The 21,396-nt window shown below is 37.4% G+C and overlaps 1 protein-coding gene across 5 annotated transcripts in view; it reads left to right on the top strand.

Moving 5' to 3' along the window:
* LOC131074601 (fatty acid amide hydrolase) overlaps positions 1-21,396 on the top strand; it is a 196,577-nt gene that overhangs the window by 42,429 nt on the left and 132,752 nt on the right. For all 5 annotated transcript variants that reach the window (XM_059207756.1, XM_058011242.2, XM_059207757.1 and 2 more), the window contains exons 3-5: positions 2,952-3,012; positions 3,107-3,294; positions 3,544-3,673. In XM_059207756.1, the coding sequence (XP_059063739.1) occupies positions 2,952-3,012; positions 3,107-3,294; positions 3,544-3,673 (379 nt within the window). The remainder of the gene's footprint in view (positions 1-2,951; positions 3,013-3,106; positions 3,295-3,543; positions 3,674-21,396) is intronic.

Raw genomic sequence — 21,396 nt, 5'->3', positions numbered from 1 at the left:
TCTTCCTTATGCTAGCTCTGATACCATGTTAAAGTTTGATCAGATTTAGAGGTTGTAGTATTTTTAGATTTTTCTATATAATATGTTGATCACAATGTCTCTATAATTTCTTCTTGGATATATATTAATATCAATATAATATGAATATATATCAATCTGCAGAATTCTTAATATCAATATTAATAAGGAGATGCTTCAATACAATGAGATTGCAATGAAGATCAGAACTGTATATATAATGCTGCTGATATATCCTTGATCCAACGATTTCAAAATATATATATATTGTTGAGACTTGTTTAGCACTTATCGATTTTGGTACCTCCCAAGTCATATTGGATCGAATATAAATATTAATGAGTGGAGACATGTCTCCGTAAGGACATGTCCCTACGCGGACATAGTCCACATAGAGACATGTCTCTACGTAGACATGTCTGTCCACTGAACACAAACTAATGTTAATCAACATGTGTTGGCTGTTAATTATCATTGATACTAATATCGATTCATATTGTAATTTTAACCAAGGTCCATACTCATTATCGAACCGTAATGACATCAATGCAACATTAATATATATGATATCGGTATCATAGTATGCTATCATTGATAGCATAGTATGATATCGGTATCAGCAATGTGGATATATGTCTAAATTAATATCAACAATGTGATTAGTATTAACAGCATGATTAACATTAATGATATGAACAAAATTAACAGCATGATTAATAATAGTTATATTTCAATCATATATATGATAACCAATAATCATAGCAGGATACAGAAGAAGAATAGAGATCAAATGCTCAAGGCCGGTAGGCCACTTATGCATTTGATTTCATTGATAGGAATAATCCGATCGAAGCTACAATTCATTAACACGTAAGAGATTGGGATACAATAGTGGAAGGGAAAGACACATTTTAAAACAATGTGGTTATAAGATGAGGAGGTGTGGTAAAAGAACATAAGCGTATGGAGAGTGTGTAGAGAGGTTGAGGTTGAAGCATAAGAGATTGTGACACAATAGTGCAAGGGAAAGACACATTATAAAATAGTGTGGTTATAAGATGAGGAGGTGTGGTAAAGGAACATAAGTGTAGGGGATAGTGCTAATAGGCACATTGGTATTAGAGGTGAGTGGAACACTCATGGAGGGAGAGGTGGTGGTGTTATTAGAGGTAGTAATGAAAGAAGGGCCCACTATAAGAGTGACAACATGGGTGCTAGAGGCCATAGAAATGCTAGCTGCAAGATGGGAAGAGGAAGGAGGACCTGAGTGACTACAGCAATTGCAAAGGCAATAAAAGTGCCAATATTATGAAGAATATTCATGCTATAAGGGATACTCACTATTGCATTGTGTAAAGTACTATCTAATTGTCGAGGAGATTCAACACAAGCAAGTGCATCAATTGTTAACTGTCTCAGCAGAAGATCTTTCTTAGCAACTATGCCTCATGATCGTAGTCTTGTTGTTCTTCATATTCTTCAAAATGGTTTTCACTATGAGCATGATTAGCATTTATATGAAAAAGGGAGTTAATTTTATTTCAGTGGCTAGCCATAGTGCAGTTAAGAGGAGCACTCATTTGTTAAAAAAGATTAGGGTTTCAAAGTGCTTGTGGCATGAACAAATCCGAAAGTGAGATGGTGAAGAGAGATAGGAAGATAAATCTTAGCAAAATAAGCCACTTTCAGATGTGAATAAATAGAAAAACAGAGGACAAAATTCTGAAGGGTTGAAGGAGTAGAGGGGTTCACCAAAAATGAAAGGGAAAGTAAACATCCCTTTCCCTAAATGAGAGGGAGAATAAATTCTCTTTTTAGATTAATTTGTGGTGAATAAATAAATAACATCAATATTTAGAATCTACCCTAGATTAAAAGTTGTGAGGATACATAATAAAATTATAAATGTAAATAAATTTAATACTTAAGAAATAAATAAAGTAATAAATCTGTTTAGTTGAAAAGCCATTATAGATGACAATGCGATTCACCAGTAATTCATATATTTTTAAGATTATCAGATGAATGTTTTGGAATCAGTGAATACTCTGTTTTTCACTTTGAGTCATATATGTGGTTGTAGATTTGATCTTGTAAGTGCAGATCTGATTGAAGCCCATGGATCTGATCTCTACAAACTTTTAGAATGTTGCTTTTGGGTTGCCTTGATGTTCTCTATCTGTTTATACATGAAATTTGTGTTGGTATTTGATGGTTTGCTTGTAACAGGGATAATTGCTTCTCTTGTGTAAAACTATGTAGGGATATCAAGGCAACAACTAGATATATGATTGGGGACAACACTTTAAAACATCTAAGATGTCTTGGATGCTTGTACACTATAGACATTCTGATAACATGGTCTTGATTATGTGTGAAATGAATAAAAATAGTTCTAGGATGTGATAATCTAATAAGATGATTTGAGATGTCTGAAATGAATTAGGATTAGCTTTTCAAATACAACACCAAACATCAAACAAAATATTTTGTAGTTTAAATCAGCACACAATGATCATAAAGAAAAGTGAAGTTAACTTCAAATTGATATTTAAATCTTACTAGGTTAAGAAATTATTTTCATGAATACAACAAATTTGATCTTAAAAAGGATGTATTGATGGTCAAGATCAGACCTTGAAAACAAGTGCAAATAAAAATAAATAAATTGTTCAAACAATAATATACCATTTATACACTTCTTATTACATAAAAACATAAGAAACAAGTGTGTAAATATACAAATTTCACCATTGCAAATAGAAGCAACATTTTATACTCTCGTATTATAAAGCAAATAAAATCATTATTTAATCACCTCTTTCCATCCTTTATTGCATTTACTACTACCCAATTTGAAATTAAACACATGTTTTAGCATCAAGTTTTAAAGCTACGACTAATTTTTTTTTTTAAAAAAAAATTTACTGCAGCTGTTTTCAAATGCACGTATTAAAGAGCCTCCAATGTATTATCCAGTGTACCCGAAGGAAGGTACCGCTTTTTAAAATTTGGGTTCAGATACAAATTTTAATCATCCTTCTCTCACCGATTTTAAATAGAGCTCACTTGAAGTGCTCCATTGCAGAGATTGACGAGCCACAAGCCTTAAGAATTGATTCTGGTTTGTCTCCACGTGAAAAGGTTTCCCAAGTGCTCAGTTGTCTTTCCAACAGTTCATTGTGTCAGCCAGGTAAGGATGAACCATTTTTCAAACGTTGGACAATTCGAGATTTTTCAAGGGCTTACAGATCAGGGGAGGTTACTCCTACAGAGGTATTTACTACAGCAATCTCAGACCCAAGTGATCCAAACCTAGGTTTTGGTGAAGTTGGTATTTATATTTTAATTGCATCCTCACTAAACAATTTTTTTTCAAGTAATATCTCTTATGTTCTTGGTGGAACGTTTACCCTATTATGTCATAGGTAATAGGCTGCAACTTGACTTTGCTCTTTGTGGACAGAAATGTAATTCCTCTCCAATTTACGCTGTTTTTGACTGTACTAATTGTTTACGTGATAGGTGGCAGAGCGCTTTTTATCTGCAGTTGAGAGATCCTCAAAGCAATCTCCAGGGATGAACATATTCATAAGCTATGATTGTGGAGACATACGTAGGCAAGCTGCTGAGTCAACATTGCGGTATAAGAAAGGTGCGTAACTGATAGACGTATATTTTTCATACCCACCCATGGTTTGCATTTGATTGAATATCAACTCAGATTGTATGGCATGCGTCCTGAGATATTGACTATTCGAGGCCTTTGATGTTATTCCCGTTACCACCTTATAGTAAGCACATTTAGTTTCAAGTGTAAAATGTTTTGCTGTTTTAAATTTTTTAACTGCAGCAGACAACAACTATCGTACAATTTTTCATACATTGGCATTGTAGATTGTTGTTAATTGGTGAATTATGATCCATTCGGCTAATTGTTTCCATACTTTTGGTAAGTGATTTCAGTCTTTCTTAAAGTTGATATCTTTTCGAGTGCTATCAGATACAGCTATCTGGGTATTCCTAAAAGGGGTTTCATGGAAGATCTAGTAGAAAAAACACATGAATATGCATTAAAATAGAAGACAACCAAAGAATGCTGGCAAAGTTGATGATGTGCAATCCTTTTCACTGGGTAAGGCCAAGGACATGCAAACTGTCCCAGAATTGGGCATGTTTAACACCTCAATCAATATGGCTTTATGCATTACGTAAGGACTTTAGTGAACTGGGCCAAGTGTACATACAGGATATGACAATGAGTGTGATCGTTTCATGAAAATGGGCATGAAACGGGGATTATGAAAATAACGATTCTCAACGTTTTTCACTCTAACGAGAGACGTTGCTGGACAACTGCAATAGTAGATGGGGAAACTTTCCTTCAACACAGACGTTGGAGTACCACTTGGTCTGCTTCAACAAAGCACCTTTGGGACCAATCAAGTAAACTAGTATTAGTTTGTAACAACCCTTAAGTTGTATATAAGTTTTTACGTTCTTTTGAGTTATAATTTAACCAAAGTTATTATATATTCATTAATTTGTATTGTCAGACACTTCTATTCATATAAGACAGACATTTGTTCGTCTAGGACAAGCATCTTATCAAATGAGATAGGCATTGAGATAGGCATCTGTGTGTATGGAATATGTATTCCTCTATCCAACCTCGATAGACATATATCCATATAGGATAGGTACATTGTCATAGTTAGAGAATTACCACTTGGACCAAACAAGTCTTGATTTATTCTTTAAGACTACATTTCTCTCATGGAAATGCATTGAGGGCACCATCATTCAAGAGCATATTTATATATTCATAAAATAATAGGCTTGAGTCTTGCCTTAGAATTTGCTCTAAAACTTGGGTAATTTAAAAATTCCATTTAATAATTCTTCCAAATATTTAATAAATTTATCTGATCTCATATTTACTTTTAGACTTTCCCCACCATTTTAACTTTATTAGTTGATATAATTGAGTGAATAGTGAAGGCACTAAAAACAAGATGTAATAAATAAATTAGAATAATTAAAGGGTCTTTGTCAAAATTTTGGGGGTTAAAGGAATGGAATGATCTTTGGTGACTCTACGAGGTATCAAAGATGGTTGAACTCCAATACCTCCAAGTTTTATTGAAGAGGGTTGATCTCCAATACCTCCAAGTGGTATGAAAAGATGACAAGAGATGGTGAAGGATCTCGGTGATACTTGATTACCACTCCAAGAGTAGATAAGCCCGAAGACGAGATCACTGTAGAAGAATATGACTTGGAGACTCTTGATTTAGGTCCTGCCACCACTGATCAGGCATTGGAAGACATGAATGACATAGTGACGACAGTGTCCATGACATGCTAAAGTTGGAAGTAGAAAAGGATAAGTTGGAAAGAGAAAACAGTATATTGAGAGGTCACCTCCAACAACTGCTGCGGTAGCATGATCCTTTAGCTACACCACCACCATTGCTTCCTCTTGACTCAGTTGACGATTTTGAAAAGATGAAAGCCTCAACACAATTGATGGATACTTGGATTAATAAGACTCTCAAAAGGGCGAATGCATTCATAAAGGAACAAGTGAAGATATTTGATAGAGCCATGGGGATTCTTGAAAGAACTCAAGTGATCATGACGACATATGATACTTTTGTTTACACTAGAGACTTCACCATACCCATATTGCAAGTAATGAAGAAGATGTCAAAGCAAACTTTGGTGAATGGACGAGTATTGAAAGATGGTCAATCACCTAATTTCCAGCAGTGGTGTAATTTGCTTCGCATGAGAAAGGTTATATTTGAAAATATCAGCGGTGGATGCACCTAAGTTGATGAAGCAATTAATTTGATACATGACAAGATATTGGAAGTATTAGAATAATACTTTATTATTTATTTAATGCTCAATTATGTAATATTATGTAAATATTTCTAATAAGATCTTTCTGATCTTATTCGCAGTTTCTTTTTAGAAACTTGCTGTTTTGTACATTTTGTAAATCTTTTCATTGAGCGTATTTGCTCATTGTTAATACAACGATCATTTTTAACCAATTATGTGTTTACATAATATGGTATCAGAGCTTGGTGATTTCAATTTTTTTTTTCTAAATTTTGCTCCTTGAAAATTTATGAGGTTGGATTTGTGTGTAAAGGTCGGATTTTTTTGGGGGTTTCGAGTCTTAGGTTTCCAACCTGCAAATCCACGACTTTCTTAGTGTTACTTCTTCTGCTACCTGCGTCTTTTCTTCGTGGCGACCTGTGTTTATTCGCACGCGATTTTCCGTTCTTTCATCCAGCGACTTGGGATTTCTGAGTCTTCTGCCCACGCGACGCGATTTTTTCCTACCTACATTTTTTTTTTGCCATCTTTGGACGGAAATCTGCATTGTGGACTAGGGTTTTTACTCTTCAGATCAAGTCGAATTTTTTTTTTGATTGTAGATTCTTGGTGGGTTTTTGGAGAGCTGAACTGGGTTGTTTTCAGAATTTTGTGGGTGCATCATTTTTTGTGCCTCGAATTTCGTGCCCGCCGATTTCAATTCTGATTTCAGATTCTTTCTATGTTTTTTCACAAGGATTTTTGGATCAGTCGGAAAATTTTCTCGAATTTCGTGTTAGTCGTACTTCCTCTATTTTTTGAAGTTTGTACTTGTATCTGCCTTTGTTTTCCTCATTGGGATTTGTATTTCGTGCTATCGCCTCTTATTTGATTTTTTCGTTTTCCATGCATTGGGAAACACGCAAGATGGCATCATTGACCAACTTGATGTTGGAAGACAGTCAACGATTCAACGACAACCACAAAAATTATAACACTTGGAAGCAGCGTATGCTGACAATCTTTGAATATTGCTGCCTAGATGATCTTGTCTCGGGAAAAGGATTTCGTCCTTCTGCAGCCGGAGCCGATCAAGACAAATTTGATGACCGCAATAGGGAAGCCGTCATGCTTCTCAAGCTCTCTGTCACAGATGACTAGCTACCTCAGATTCCTTCTGGTCAATCAGCCTCAGAAATTTGGAAGCATCTGAAGGAGTTGCATGAGACATCCAACAAAAGCCGAGCATTCTTCTTGAAGAACCAGTTGTTCCCCATCATGATGGATGAATGCATGTCCTTATAGGAGCATTTCGCGAAGATTAAGGACATTCGAGATCAGCTCGATGCTATTGATCGAAAAATGGAGGAAGAGGATATGGTAGTCATAACCCTCAAAAGTCTACCAAAATCTTACAAGCACTTCATAGAGACTCTCAACATTACGTTTACGAATGTTGATCTGAAATTTCCAGAGTTATGCACCAAAATTTTGCAACAGGATCGCTTGAAACAACAGTTTGGTAGCGGTGCCACTTCATTCTCCTCTGAGAAAGCCTTTGCAGCCAAATCCTTTCACAAGGATAAAGACAAATTTTATCATCTTAGTTCTCTCAGTCGAAGGGCTCTAGTCAGTCACAAGAAGGCTCGAAAAAGAAGGTTCAATGCAATTATTGTCACAAATATGGCCATTTGATTAAGGATTGTTGCAACCGGATAGCTTCCAAACAACGGAAGCAAGGAGGGTCTCAGCCTAAAGCCAATATCGTTGAGCACATAGAGTAGTTATTTTTGAAGGTGAGGAGTATATAGTTGTCGGCAAGGGCAACGTTCAGATACAATTTGGTGGGAGAAGTCTCATATTCCTCAATGTGTACTACGTTCCTGGCATGGAACTGAACCTTCTCTCTGTGAGTTAGATTATGCGGCATTCTCCTCAACGTGATGTCATCTTCAGTGCACATAAGTGTTGTATTGTTGATCGTGCGACATGCACTATAGTTGTTGTTGGTATTGAGGATCATGGTCTTTATAGACTTGTGGATAGAGGTGATTCTCTTGAGCATGCCTTCGCAGCAAAATCCTCCTCTATCTCCTGTCTATGGCATTACAATATGGTCACCTGAACATTCATTATCTTGCTTAGCTTGTTCGGGAAGATTTAGTACATGGCCTACCTGAAATTCAAACTCAGAATCAACGAGTTATGAAGCTTGTCAGGCTGGGAAACAACATAGGACACCGTTCAAGGATGGTGACTCATGGCGAGCCTCTAAGGTACTGTCGTTGGTCCACGCTGATGTATGTGGTCCAATGAATACTACTTTTGTTATTGGGTGCAGGTATTTCTTACTTTTTGTTGATGATTACAGTCGTAAGATGTGGGTGTACTTTCTTAGACAGAAATCAAATGTGTTTCCTGTATTTCAGAAATTTAAGGCCTTGGTAGAAAAAGAGTTTGGTTGTTCTTTTATTACTCTTAGGTTTGATAATGGGGGGGAGTTTTTTTCTATTGCTTTCTCCACTTTCTGTGATACACATGGCATAAAATGCCAGTTAACCACACCATATACCCCTTAGCAGAACGACGTTGTAGAACGTCGTAACCGCATCGTTACATAAATGGCTAGGTCTATGTTGGAACACAAAAATGTTCCTAAGAAGTATTGGGCAGAAGTAGTGTTTACTGCAGTCTATCTCCTTAATAGGTCTCCCACTCATGTTGTTAAAGGGAAGACTCCTGAGGAAGCCTGGATTGGTCGCAAACCTAAGATCAGCCATTTGAAAGTTTTTGGCTTTCTTGCATATGTTTGGATTCCAGATGCGAAGTGCTATAAGTTGGATTCGAAGAGTCAGAAGCTCATGTTTACAGGTTACAGTGACAACAATAAGGCCTACTGGTCGATTGATGTAGACACTGATCGTCTCATCTTCAGTCGCGATGTTGTCTTTGATCAAGGACCATTTCAGCGTTCCTCGTCTGAGCAAAATTCTGAGGATCAGCCTTTGAAGGCTTCTGATTTAGGTGTTCGTCTTCCATTTGATTCACCTGATGGGAGGGATGATGTAGATTCTGTATTTGATGATGCACTACCCGAATTTCCTCCGGATGATGCTAATCTTCCACCTGTTCTAGATCCTCTTCCACCTCTAGTTCTAGTTCTTCCTCTTCCATTTGATGTTGGCACATCTACTCTCCGGCTTAAGTGGTGGGCTAAGACCATCAGTGATCTTCGTCCTGGTGAGCTTATTGAGGGTAGATCTTCCAGAAATAAGGGCAAGCAGCAAAATACAATTAACTTTGCTCTCATGACCAACATTCACAGCATTTATGAGCCTCAACCTTATACCAAAGCAAAAGGGATTCCAGAGTGGGAACAGGCAATGGATGCAGAATACCATAGCCTTCTGAAGAACAACCCCTGGGTTCTCTCTGATCTTCCTCCAGGGAAGACACCCATTTGCTGCAAATGGGTCTATAAGGTCAAGTATCTTGTAGATGGTACCTTAGATAAATACAAGGCCAGATTAGTTGCTCGAGGATTCACACAGCAGGAGGGCATTGATTATGATGAGACATTTGCTCCTGCTGCCAAGATGAGTACCGTTCGTCTTCTTGTCGCTATTGCAGCTCAGTTTCGATGGAAAGTCCATCAGATGGATGTTAAGAGTGCCTTCCTCAACGGTGAATTGTAGGAAGAAGTTTACATGACGTAGCCCCCTGGTTTCAAGGTTGACAGCAAAGAACATCAAGTATGTAGACTCGTTAAAGAACTCTATGGACTTAAACAGGCACCTCGAGCTTGGTACATTAAGATTGATCGGTACTTGGTTGCTCATGGTTTTCAGCGTTGCCCTTCTGACAGTAATCTGTATATCAAACACTCTGGTGATGATATTCTCTTTCTTGTTGTCTATGTGGATGACTTAATCATTACTGGTAATTCAGCAGATTTGATTGCAAAAATCAAACAAGATCTGTGCCAGGATTTTAATATGACAGATTTGGGGCTTCTCCATTATTGTTTGGGTGTTGAGGTTTGGCATATAGATGGTAACATTTTTATTTCTCAGTCTAAGTATGCCAGGAACTTGCTTGACAGGTTTCGAATGCAGGATTGCAAACCTGCTTCCACACCTATGGAGACTGACTTGAAGTTGTCAGCCAAGTCTGATTCTCCTCGAGGCAACTAGTGGGCAGTCTCATCTATCTTATTGCTACTAGACTTGATCTCAGTTTTGCAGTGAGCTACATTTCTCGCTTCATGACAGCCCCCAAGGCTGATCATTGGGTAGCAGTGAAGCGTGTGTTGCGTTATGTGAAAGGCACCTTTGATTATGGACTTCTTTACACTAGGAGTCATGATCTTAGATTCAATGGGTTCACAGATTCAGATTGGGCAGGTTTGGTTGATGACAAGAAGTCAACCTCTGGATATGTGTTCAGTTTGGGATCTAGTGCAGTCACTTGGACTAGTAAGAAGCAGTAGGCAGTGGCTTTCTCCTCGACAGAAGCAGAATATCGGGGAGTAGTTAAGGTAGCTTGTGAGGTAGCTTGGCTTTGCCGGATGCTTGCGGATATGCAAGTATCTCAAGCAGGTCTAAATCCCTTGTTCTTTGACAATCAGGGAGTTCTCAAACTTGCCAAGAATTCAGTCTTCCATGAAAAAACCAAACATGTAGAGATTCATTGTCATTACATTCGACAGTTGGTTGAAGACGAATCGATTCAATAGCTGTATGTTCCTACAGCGGAGCAGCTGACAGATATTCTTACCAACCCCCTCAGTCCAGATCTGTTTGTAAAATTCAGGGGGTCTATTGGCGTAGTTGATAGATTGGGCATCAAGGGAGGGTATAAGAATAATACTTTATTATTTATTTAATGCTCAATTATGTAAATATTTCTAATAAGATCTTTCTGATCTTATTTGCAGTTTTTTTTTAGAAACTTGTTGTTTTGTACATTTTGTAAATCTTTTTATTGAACGTATTTGCTCATTGTTAATACAACAATCATTTTTTACCAATTATGTGTTTACATAATAGGAAGTAGCCGAGATCATTCTTAAGAAGGAGAAGAATAAAGGAATTTAATATTGATTTCGACCAGCTAGATGAGAGAGTGAAGATCATATTCTTTGGAAAAGACGAATCACCTTTTGAGAGGCAGTTGGATGATATACACTCATTCACCATACTAGCCAACAAGACAAGAGTTTCGGGCCAGGTTGGGAGACGGCCTTTGCCTTAGGCTTGGATGAAGTCAGTTACTTGGAAGAGCAATTCAAGAATCTGCCAGCAGTTCCAATAATTGAGATTGAATCAGTGATGACCAGATTCGTTGAATTTGCAAAAAGAGAAAATGATAAGGGCAACAAGATTCTAGAGGATAGTTTGTTATGATCCTATGTGGTGTCAATTTTTCCTATTGGAGGATTTTTCCTTGTATTGTGTCAAATGGATGTCATATTCCCATTGGCTAATATTAAATAATTCGCAATAATTAGGTATTTTGGTTGTAACAAACCCTAATTAGGGTTTAGTGGCAAAATTTGGGCCCTCAATTTTGATTCAATCTTGGCCATTCATTGTAATTGAGAGCTCTATATAAGCTCAACTCATTTCATTTGTAAAGGATCTATTAGAAGAGTTTTGAACAATTGTTTCTCAATGCTGCAGAAATTAATAAAATCATTGAAGTGTTGGTGACTTACTGAGTTTTGGAGCATTTGCTTGTTTCTTCATCCTTTTATGAGAGAAGTTAATATTTGCAAAGACATAAAAATTAGAATAGAATTTGCTTTAAGTGTTTTATATGAGTGAAAGATGCACGTGCATGATTGATAGAGAAGCTTGTTGTTCATACTACTAATACTTCATCGATGGTGAAGTATCTCGCGTAGTCGACTGAACTTATCTTAGCCAAAGCTTAACTTAAATTACTATCCCATCATTGGTATGCTTCATCTAGAAGGTGTCTATGTTTGTGGTAGTGATCTGAAAATCACCAAGCGACCCCTAGAAGATTGCACTAGTGTTGTGGAGATGTTTATAGCATGTCAAAGCAAAGTTTACTTGAGCTCACTTGAAATTGTCGGTTGTCTTGCATTCCTAGTAGTAGCATAGTATTCGTAAATCGGACTCCTTTTTCATTTTCTTTAATCAAAGATCAGTAGTAGTAGAAGAGAGCTATATTGCAACATCATTCGAAGAAAGTCATTCCATTGAGCTTGAATTGAGCAAAGAACAACTATGTAAGTTCCCTCACAAGTATAACAAACACATCACACCATTGAAGCTATCCAACACATCAAGATCTGACATCGAGAACCTTAGAGTCGTCTCAAGTGATCCTTTTTGCTAATCTTCAGCATTTGGGAAGTCTTTGTTCAAGAGAGGATAAAGTATTCAATACTTTAATCTGTGTTCGATTGTGCATAAAAACACCATCAACAAAACCTTTATCTGATTTCTAGTTTGGAATTTGAAAAATAATCCCTAGCTGAATTGTGTGGTTTGATTTCAAAGATCACCATTGTACTTCAAATCAGAGTACTAGTTTACTGTTGTAGATTTCAAAATCATCTGCGGAGATTTTTGCAAAGTTCATTTAAGTTCTTTGAGGGCGATTTGAGAAGTTTCTTTGTTGGCCATACACCTCATGCTGGCCGCACCATTCCTTGCTAGAAGTTTTGTGGGTAAAATTTTGGAGTTTGGTTTTTAATATGCTTTTTGGGATGCCACTATTGTTTATCTTTGCAGGTTGTACAGTTATTTGGGTGTAGATTTAAGTTGTTGGAGGTTGTATTATGACCATATTGTGAGTTGTTCTTACTTGGCACAAGAATTTCCAAGTTGAGTTGCTGGCCTTTTTGAGGGCATCTCCTATGGGTTGCAAGTGCCTAAAACCTTGGAGGATAGTTGCACATGGTTTATGACACTTTACGTTGAACTTTTGATGTTATTATGATTCAAGAGGCCATACAAAAAATAATGTTTTTAAGTATAAGTTTGTGTACTTGTTTTCTTATAAAGTTATATTTCACGTATTTAGTCAGGATGTTTAAGATGGGTTTTAGATCTTTAGGAGTTACACTACGAATTCTAGTTCTAGAGGATCCTATTAGTTTCAAACAGTCAAATTTTAGCAGTCAACTGTTTTTGATGTGGTTTCGGTGTGTGTTCAGTTTGTTATGATATTGTTTATAGTGATCTTGAAGTGTTTGTGATGATGTTTAAAGTGGTATTTAAGTCTTGGTGAGTGTTGGGTGTGTTGGGCAAGCTATGGTGAGGTTTTTGGGTGTTTTCTTGCTGTTCATATCTGTCTCAATGTATTTCCAATGCATTTCATATTTGTACTAGCAACCACATTACAACTTCATCAAATTAGAGCTTTAAAAAGTAGGTATGCCATATAAATTTATAATTTATTGCAAATGTAAGGTAATTTAAAACGTATATCAAATTTTAATACAATAATCTTCAACAAATCCAAATTGGAGAAGCTCTTGAAGGTGCCTTGATCTAAATCTCCTCATCCTTGGAGTATATTTCTCTCATCCACATTGCTTTTGTACCAATCCATTTCATCATCAACTTGAGGTAGTGGATGTACATGGTATGAAAAAAATGTTTTCCTAATTTTCCTCAACAAATAGATCTACTTCCTTACAATTTTTACTGTTGTTTGTTAAGATTTGGACAATGTTTTCTGTTGGTGTTGGAAATAAGCCACACCCGGACCGATGATGGACCGGTCCAAGAGGGGCTAGTAGCTCAGTGGTAGAGCACTCCAACAATGTATGGAAGGTCCTCGGTCCGAGTCCTAGCTGGTCCATGTCTCAACATGGTATTAGAGCCAGGTCCAGGCTAGGAGCTCCAAGCACACGAGAGGTGTGGCTTAAGCGGGGGTGTTGGTGTTGGAAATAAGCCACACCCGGACCGACGATGGATTGGTCCAAGAGGGGCCAGTAGCTCAGTGGTAGAGCACTCCAACAGCGTATGGAAGGTTTTAGGTTCGAGTCCTAGCTAGTCCATGTCTCAACATTTTCAACACCCACTATTTCTATCAACTCAAAGTGAAATTTGTAAATAAAGTTTGCATCCTTCACTTTGTTAAGATATAGCCCTCATGAATCTAACTGATGGTAAATCGGTTATTATATATATATGATCAATGCCTGAAAGTCATTCTGGAGAGTGTTATTAACACACAGTCCCGATATGCAGATGGACATAAACTTTGTATACACTGCGATGATTATCACAGTGAGCACGATATTTATCGTGCCACTGTGATTACATTACAATACGCATTGTAATGTAATCACAGTGGGCACGATCCCATGTGATTCTCAATCGCATTATATTAATGGAGCATGCAGTCGGAAATTAAACATAAACAAACTAATTGTTATGAACAGTTGCCTCCGTAGGGGCATGTCCATACGTGACAACTGCCACGTATGGATATGTCCATACGTAGGCAACCTTTCCTCTTGTATTTAAACCGGATTCAATGATGGAGACGATCAATAACTCACGGCAATCAGTCTTCCAAAATCACTGTCATTATTCTTCGATACATATTTCACAACATGGTATCAGAGCCAAGTTATTAAGAGAATAAATTAGACAGCCATAACACTCATAAGCATTTATCGGAAGTAAATAACAAATCGACGCAGAGGCTATATACGCAGAGGATATATCCGACTAAGAAAATATTCAAAATGTCAAGTAATATGAGAGTGGAAGATAGACTCGAAGGAGCCTCCAACTTTGTTTCTTGGAAGATACGAATCATTGCCATTCTTGAAGAACTAGAATTAGAGTCTTACATAGAAGAAAATCTAGACATGCCAAATGATGATCTAGAGAAATCTACTTGGAAAAGGCGTAATTATAAAGCAAAGAAAATAATTATTGACTCAGTCAAAGATCATATTCTTCCATCTATAGCCAGACTGCCTAAAGCATATGAAGTATTTAAAACCATTAAAAATACATATGAAGTTAACAATGCCAGCAGAATGTTAACCTTGAAACAACAACTTTTAAACATAAAGATGAATAAAGATGATACAATATCTACATACTTTTCAAGGATATCTAAAGTAAAAGACCAATTACAAACTATTGGAAATGAGGTAGATGATCAAGAAATCTCTCTCATAGCCCTAAGAGGATTACCAATTTCATGGGAATCCTACATTCAATGTATTAGCAGAACACCCCCCTTACCCAAATTTGAACAACTTAAGAATGAGTGCATTCAAGAGGAATCTCGACTAATCTCAAGAGGATTAGGGCCAAATAAAGAAGGAGAAATCCAAGCACTTAATACAAATACCTTCAACAAAAAGAAAAAGTTCTCCAAACGGAAGAGAGGAAATAAAAACCATCAGAAAAGAGATGTCTAAAATTCAGTGTTACAAATGCGACAAATATGGGCACACTCACAGGAATTGTCCAGAAAGGAAGAAAACACAAGCTACTCTAGCTGAAGTCAAAGGAGAAAACTCACTTTTCTTTTTAGCCCTATCAAGCAAAATAAATACAAATAAAAACACTTGGATCGTAGACAGTGGAGCATCAAGGCATATAACTGGATTCAGAAATCAGTTTGAAACACTTAACGGGCACTCAAGTGAAGAGGTTACTATTGGAGATAACTCCACATATCTTGTGAAAGGAATTGGGACTTGTACTATCAAACTAAGAAATGGAGTATCTCTACAATTAAAGGATGTTCTATTTGTACCTGGAATAAAAAGAAATCTAGTCTCAATCTCATGCCTAGCTGATCAAGGATATCGGGTTACCTTCAATGAAGATAAAGTTCTACTCTGGCCTAAAAATACAAATATCAAAAATGCCATAACAATAGGTTCAAGAGATGGTAGCCTATAAAAACTATGCAGTGATCAAAAGGAAGCACTAAATCTTGAAGTTTCAAATAATAATGAATTATGGCACAAAAGATTAGAACACCTAAGTTATAGTGCTCTATCCAACATAAAGAAGATTACTTCAGGACTGCCCCAACTAAAATCTGAACACACAGGCATTTGCAAAGGATGTGCCTTGGGAAAGAATGTGAAAGTTTCTTTTCCCTCAAGCGAGCACAAATCAAAATTTATTTTAGAACTAATTCACTCAGACCTATGCGGTCCCATGTCAACACCATCCCTAACTAGATCCTTATACTACATAATCTTTGTTGACGACTACTCTCGAAAAACATGGATATATTTTCTAAAGTGCAAAGACTCAAATGAAGTACTATCTAAGTTCAAAGAATTCAAGGCACTAGTAGAAAACCAGTCAAGGAAGAAAATTAAGGTGTTAAGATCCGACAATGGGGGAGAATATACATCTGACAACTTCAAAGACTTTTGTAATTCTGTTGGGATTAAGAGGGAGTATACTGTACTAGATAATCCACAACAGAATGGAGTAGTAGAAAGAAAGAACAGAACCATAATTGAAGCAGCAAAAGCCATGATGCATGACCAAAACTTACGCACTTCATTCTGGGCAGAAGCTTCAAATACAACAGTTTACATTCAAAACAGATGTCCGCACTCAGTTCTAGAAAACATAACTCCTGAAGAAGCTTTTACAGGGAACAAACCAGACTTAAGTCATTTAAGGATATTTGGCTGTCCTGTATATATACATGTTCCTAAAGAAAAGAGGACAAAACTAGAACGATCCGGAAAAAGAGGTATCTTCATTGGCTATAGTGAAAATACTAAAGGATATCACATTTACATTCCAGGGAAAAAATCTGTTGAGATAAGTAGAGATGTAAAGTTTGAAGAAAACACTACACTCAAAGAACCTGAGGATGATAACATTACTAAAGAAGAAGAAGATCACATAACTGAGATTGAGAGGGAGAATATCATAGAAAATTCCGAACCTTCGGACATTGAGTGGGAGAATATCATAGAAAATTCCGAACCTTCAGACACTGAGAGGGAGGACATCATAAGAGCTTCTGAACCTCTTGTTGATGAAAATATTGAAACACTCAATAACAAGAAAAGACCTCTATGGGCAAGGAAAATGATTGAAGAGAATAATGTAGAACCAAATGAAATTTCCAAAGAAAATAAGAGAACAAGAACTCTAAACTGTTATGCTGCACTTCTAACCGAACTCACAAATTTTGAACCAACAAATGTCAGAGAAGCTTTATCAAAACAGGCTTGGAAAGATGCTATGGTTGAAGAATATCAATCTATACTAAAGAATGATGTTTGGGATATAGTGCCTAGACCAAAAGACAAATCAGTTGTCTCATCCAAGTGGTTATTCAAGATCAAATATGCATCTGATGGCAGCATTGAAAAACATAAAGCTCGCTTAGTGGCCAGGGGATTCTCTTAGAAAGCAGGAATTGATTATGAAGAGACATTTGTCCCAGTTGCCCGGTATACGTCAGTAAGAACAATCGTTGCAATTGCAGCATCCAAAGGATGGAAAATTCACCAAATGGATGTAAAGACTGCCTTCCTAAATGGTTCAATTGAAGAAGAAGTATATATAGAACAACCAGAAGGATTCACCATACGTGATAAAAATTGCTATGTTTGTAAACTAAAGAAAGCTCTCTATGGGCTAAAACAAGCACCTAGGGCCTGGTATGCAAGGATAGACAACTATCTCTCCAAACTAGGGTACTCCAAGAACCTAGCAGATCCCGACATCTACTTCAAGACTTCAAATGGCAATATGATTATATTGGTCCTTTATGTGGATGATCTTTTGATGATAGGAAAGGATAATCTCATTGTGAAATGTAAGCAAGATCTGGCATTAGAATTCGATATGAAGGATCTAGGGCTTCTACATTATTTTCTGGGATTAGAAGTATGGCAGAAGAAAAACTACATCTTCCTAAATCAAGGAAAGTACACCACAGATATTCTAACTAGATTTGGGATGATGGAGTGTAAGCCATTAGCTACACCAATGGAAACTAATTTGCACAAGCTAAAAATTGAGGCAGAAGATTTAGAACCTACAGATCCCACACTCTACAGACAAATCGTCGGTTCACTCATGTATTTGGTAAATACTCGTCCTGATATCTGCTATGCTACAAATGTATTAAGTCACTTCATGTGTGAACCTAGAAGATACATCTAATGGCTGCTAAACACATTCTAAGATATTTACGAGGCACAATCGGACTTGGCTTAAAGTATGAAAATGTTGAGATTAAACTTGAAGGATATTCTGATTTTGATTGGGCCGGAAGTACCACTAAACGTAAAAGTACTACAGGGTGTTGCTTCAGTCTTGGTTCTGCTATGATATCTTGGTTCAGCACAAAACAGTCAGCAGTTGCACAAAGCTCCACCGAAGCAGAATATATGGCAGCCTCCATGGGAGCTTGTGAAGCGGTATGGCTGAGAAAGTTATTATTTGGATTATTTGGAAAAACTTTGAATTCAACAATAATTCACTGTGATAATCAAAGTTGTATCAAGCTCTTAGTAAATCCAGTTTTTCACAATCGATCCAAACATATTGAGGTCCCTTATCACTACATAAGAGATATGGTAGATCGAAACGTCATAAAACTAGTGTACATCAGTATTGAAGAACAAAATGCTGATATCTTCACCAAGCCACTTGCAAGATTGAAGATAGAATACTTCAGAAGTAAACTTGGTATGACTAGATTATAATTGAGATTATTAGGATGAAATTCCTACCATGTGTAATTTGTTCATGAATAAATAAATAATATGTATATTGCAATATTCTAACTGTGTTCAAGAAGATGATGATCTTCTTATGTTTAAGGTTACTATTTCAAGGTGACGATCTTGACAATAGTTGACCAAGTGTCAAGATTGACTACATTAAATTGTTGTCCCAGACTGTGCCGGATATCTTGATCCTAAAGTATGTGATCATCTCATGATTGACTTCTTAAGTGATTGTCCCGGACTAAGCCGGATATCATGATAGTGAGTCTATTGTCATGACAAGACTATATTAAATGTTGTCCCGAATTGTGTCGGAAGTCATGACAGAATATGCTCCCAAGAAAATTACTTAGATCCACTCCTGCTAAGAGGGAGTGTTAAGATATAGCCCTCGTAAATCTAACTGATGGTAAATCGGTTATTATATATATATGATCAATGCCTGAAAGTCATTCTGGAGAGTGCTATTAACACAGAGTCCCGATATGCAGATGGACATAAACTTTGTACACACTGCGATGATTATCACAGTGAGCACGATAACTATCGTGCCACTGTGATTACATTACAATGCGCACTGTAATGTAATCAGATTGGGCACGATAGTTATCGTGCCCATGTGATTCTCGATCGCATTATATTAACGGAGCATGTAGTCGGAAATTAAACATAAACAAACTAATTGTTATGATCGGTTGCCTCCGTAGGGGCATGTCCATACGTGGCAACTGCCACGTATGGACATGTCCCTACGTAAGCAACCTTTCCTCTTGTATTTAAATCGGATTCAATGATGGAGACGATCAATAACTCACGACAATCAGTCTTCCAGAATCGCTGTCATTATTCTTCGATCCATATTTCACAACACACTTGCCCCTCATAATCAATTGTTTTAAAAAACAGCACATCTCTAAGTGATAGTGTGATGTCATTAATTAAAGGTCATTTTTTACAACTTGGAAAAAATGCAACACACAATGTATTCATTTGCAATGTCCCTTGTCTTGTTCTAAGTGCCTTATCTAATGGGCCTTTTCTCGAAGAAAGAGAGTGATCATCTTGGAAAGATGGTGTTGCAAAGAAAGTTTTTAGGGCAGCCACTATTGAAGATGACCCTATAGGTGGCTTGATGGATCCCTTCTTTAATGAGGAAGAAATCATTATTTTACTCTTCTTCAAATGGGCTCTCACATGACTACGTGAGTTCTTAAGCTCAATCAAGTAGTGACTAGATCACTAAACAAAAGCCCTGCATTTAGAAATTCACTCATTCATCATAGAATATTTCCATGGATATGATGATTGATCATAGTTGAATGTCCTAGCTAGCATTTGACATTGCACTAGAACTAGTAGCCATTCACTATGGATTTCTGATTAAGGAAAAAATAAGTAATTGAAAATGTAACTATTGTCATTTTATGACACCCTTGGTCCATTAGTAAGAACCGATCAGAGATACGATCCATGGACCAGCACTGTCCTAGTTGATCGAGGAGAAAAGCAGAAGAATTATGAAGTGTGAGGTGTTGCCTTGCCCGGAGGAAGTTCCTCTCTTAGCCTTTTATTCCTTCTTCGGAACTCCAGAACCCCGAAACACCGAGGTTCCGAAGTTCCTTCTCTTTGCCTTCTCTTGTTTTTCTTCTCCGGAACCCTGAGGGTTTCGAAGTTCCCTCTTCGGTTTCTTCCTTTCCCTAGAACTCTGGAACTCCGAGGTTCCGAAGTTCCTTCCCTTTGTTGCCTCTCCTTTGTTTTCCCGGAACTTCGGAACCTCAAGGTTTCGAAGTTCCTCCCTTTCCTTCCCCTCCTCTTCTGTTCCTCGGAACTCCAGAACCCCGAGGTTCCGAAGTTCCCTGCTGCTCTCCTTTCTCTTTCCCAGAACCCCAGACCCCCAAGGTTCCAAGGTTCTTTCCTTGTCTTCCCCACTCTGGGAACCCGAGTTTTCGAAGTCCTCAGACTTCTTTCCGGTTGGCAACACTTCCGGATGGCGTGATCAACACTTAAAGCTTTAAATGCTCCAATGACTTTTGTGACTTGTGCACCTTCTTTTGTGGAGCCACAGGGGTGCATTTAATGTTTTTGGCAGGATTTCCATCAAGAAAGGTATGGGGCCATGCTCGTTGTGGTAACTTATGTCATGTTTGCATGCTCTGACTTTGGAGGGTCAGTCAATCCACCCTTCTCAGGGTTTCCTTTTCAGGGTTTGGCTAGGTTGCTTTTATGTACAAAAGTCAAGTGCATGCACTTCCCTGCACTCCTCGACAGAAATTTCCCTGCACACAGAGGGGTCATGATCACTCTTGTAACCAATTTTCTATATAAAGGCTTTTAAGCTTCATTATAAAGGTTTCTTTCCCTGTTGGCTTGAGCTATTCTATGCTCTTTCACTTCTCTTGTATTTATCTTGCATTTATGCAACTGTAAGTTTGGCCATTGGCCTTATAATGAATTGAAAGCACCATTCTTGCCTTCCTTCAACTTATGTATGTTGTGTATGTTTCCTTACCTTCATCATAGGTGTATGTTTTGTTGCTCTTCTCTCATATATGCTGTGTTAATTTATTTCTGAGTGTGACTTGTGGGGAACCTTCTCCCCTCCTGACATTCAACGAATTCTAATCTCCATACATGCATTGCGGTCAACCATCTAACTGAAGTTTGTGCATCTCCTGGGTATTTCAGTTGATTCTTTATGTCATTTCGGGTAGGGAGAGAAACAATCTCTTATCTTGGTGCATCACCTCTTTCATTTTAAGCATTCCCTCTTCCTTTTTCTCTGCAAGTTGTTAGGATAGGCTTAGGAGTAAGTTTTGAAG

The sequence above is a fragment of the Cryptomeria japonica genome, chromosome 7 (genome assembly GCF_030272615.1).
Source record: "Cryptomeria japonica chromosome 7, Sugi_1.0, whole genome shotgun sequence".
Lineage (NCBI taxonomy): Eukaryota > Viridiplantae > Streptophyta > Pinopsida > Cupressales > Cupressaceae > Cryptomeria > Cryptomeria japonica.
This window is presented reverse-complemented; position numbering and strand designations above follow the sequence as displayed.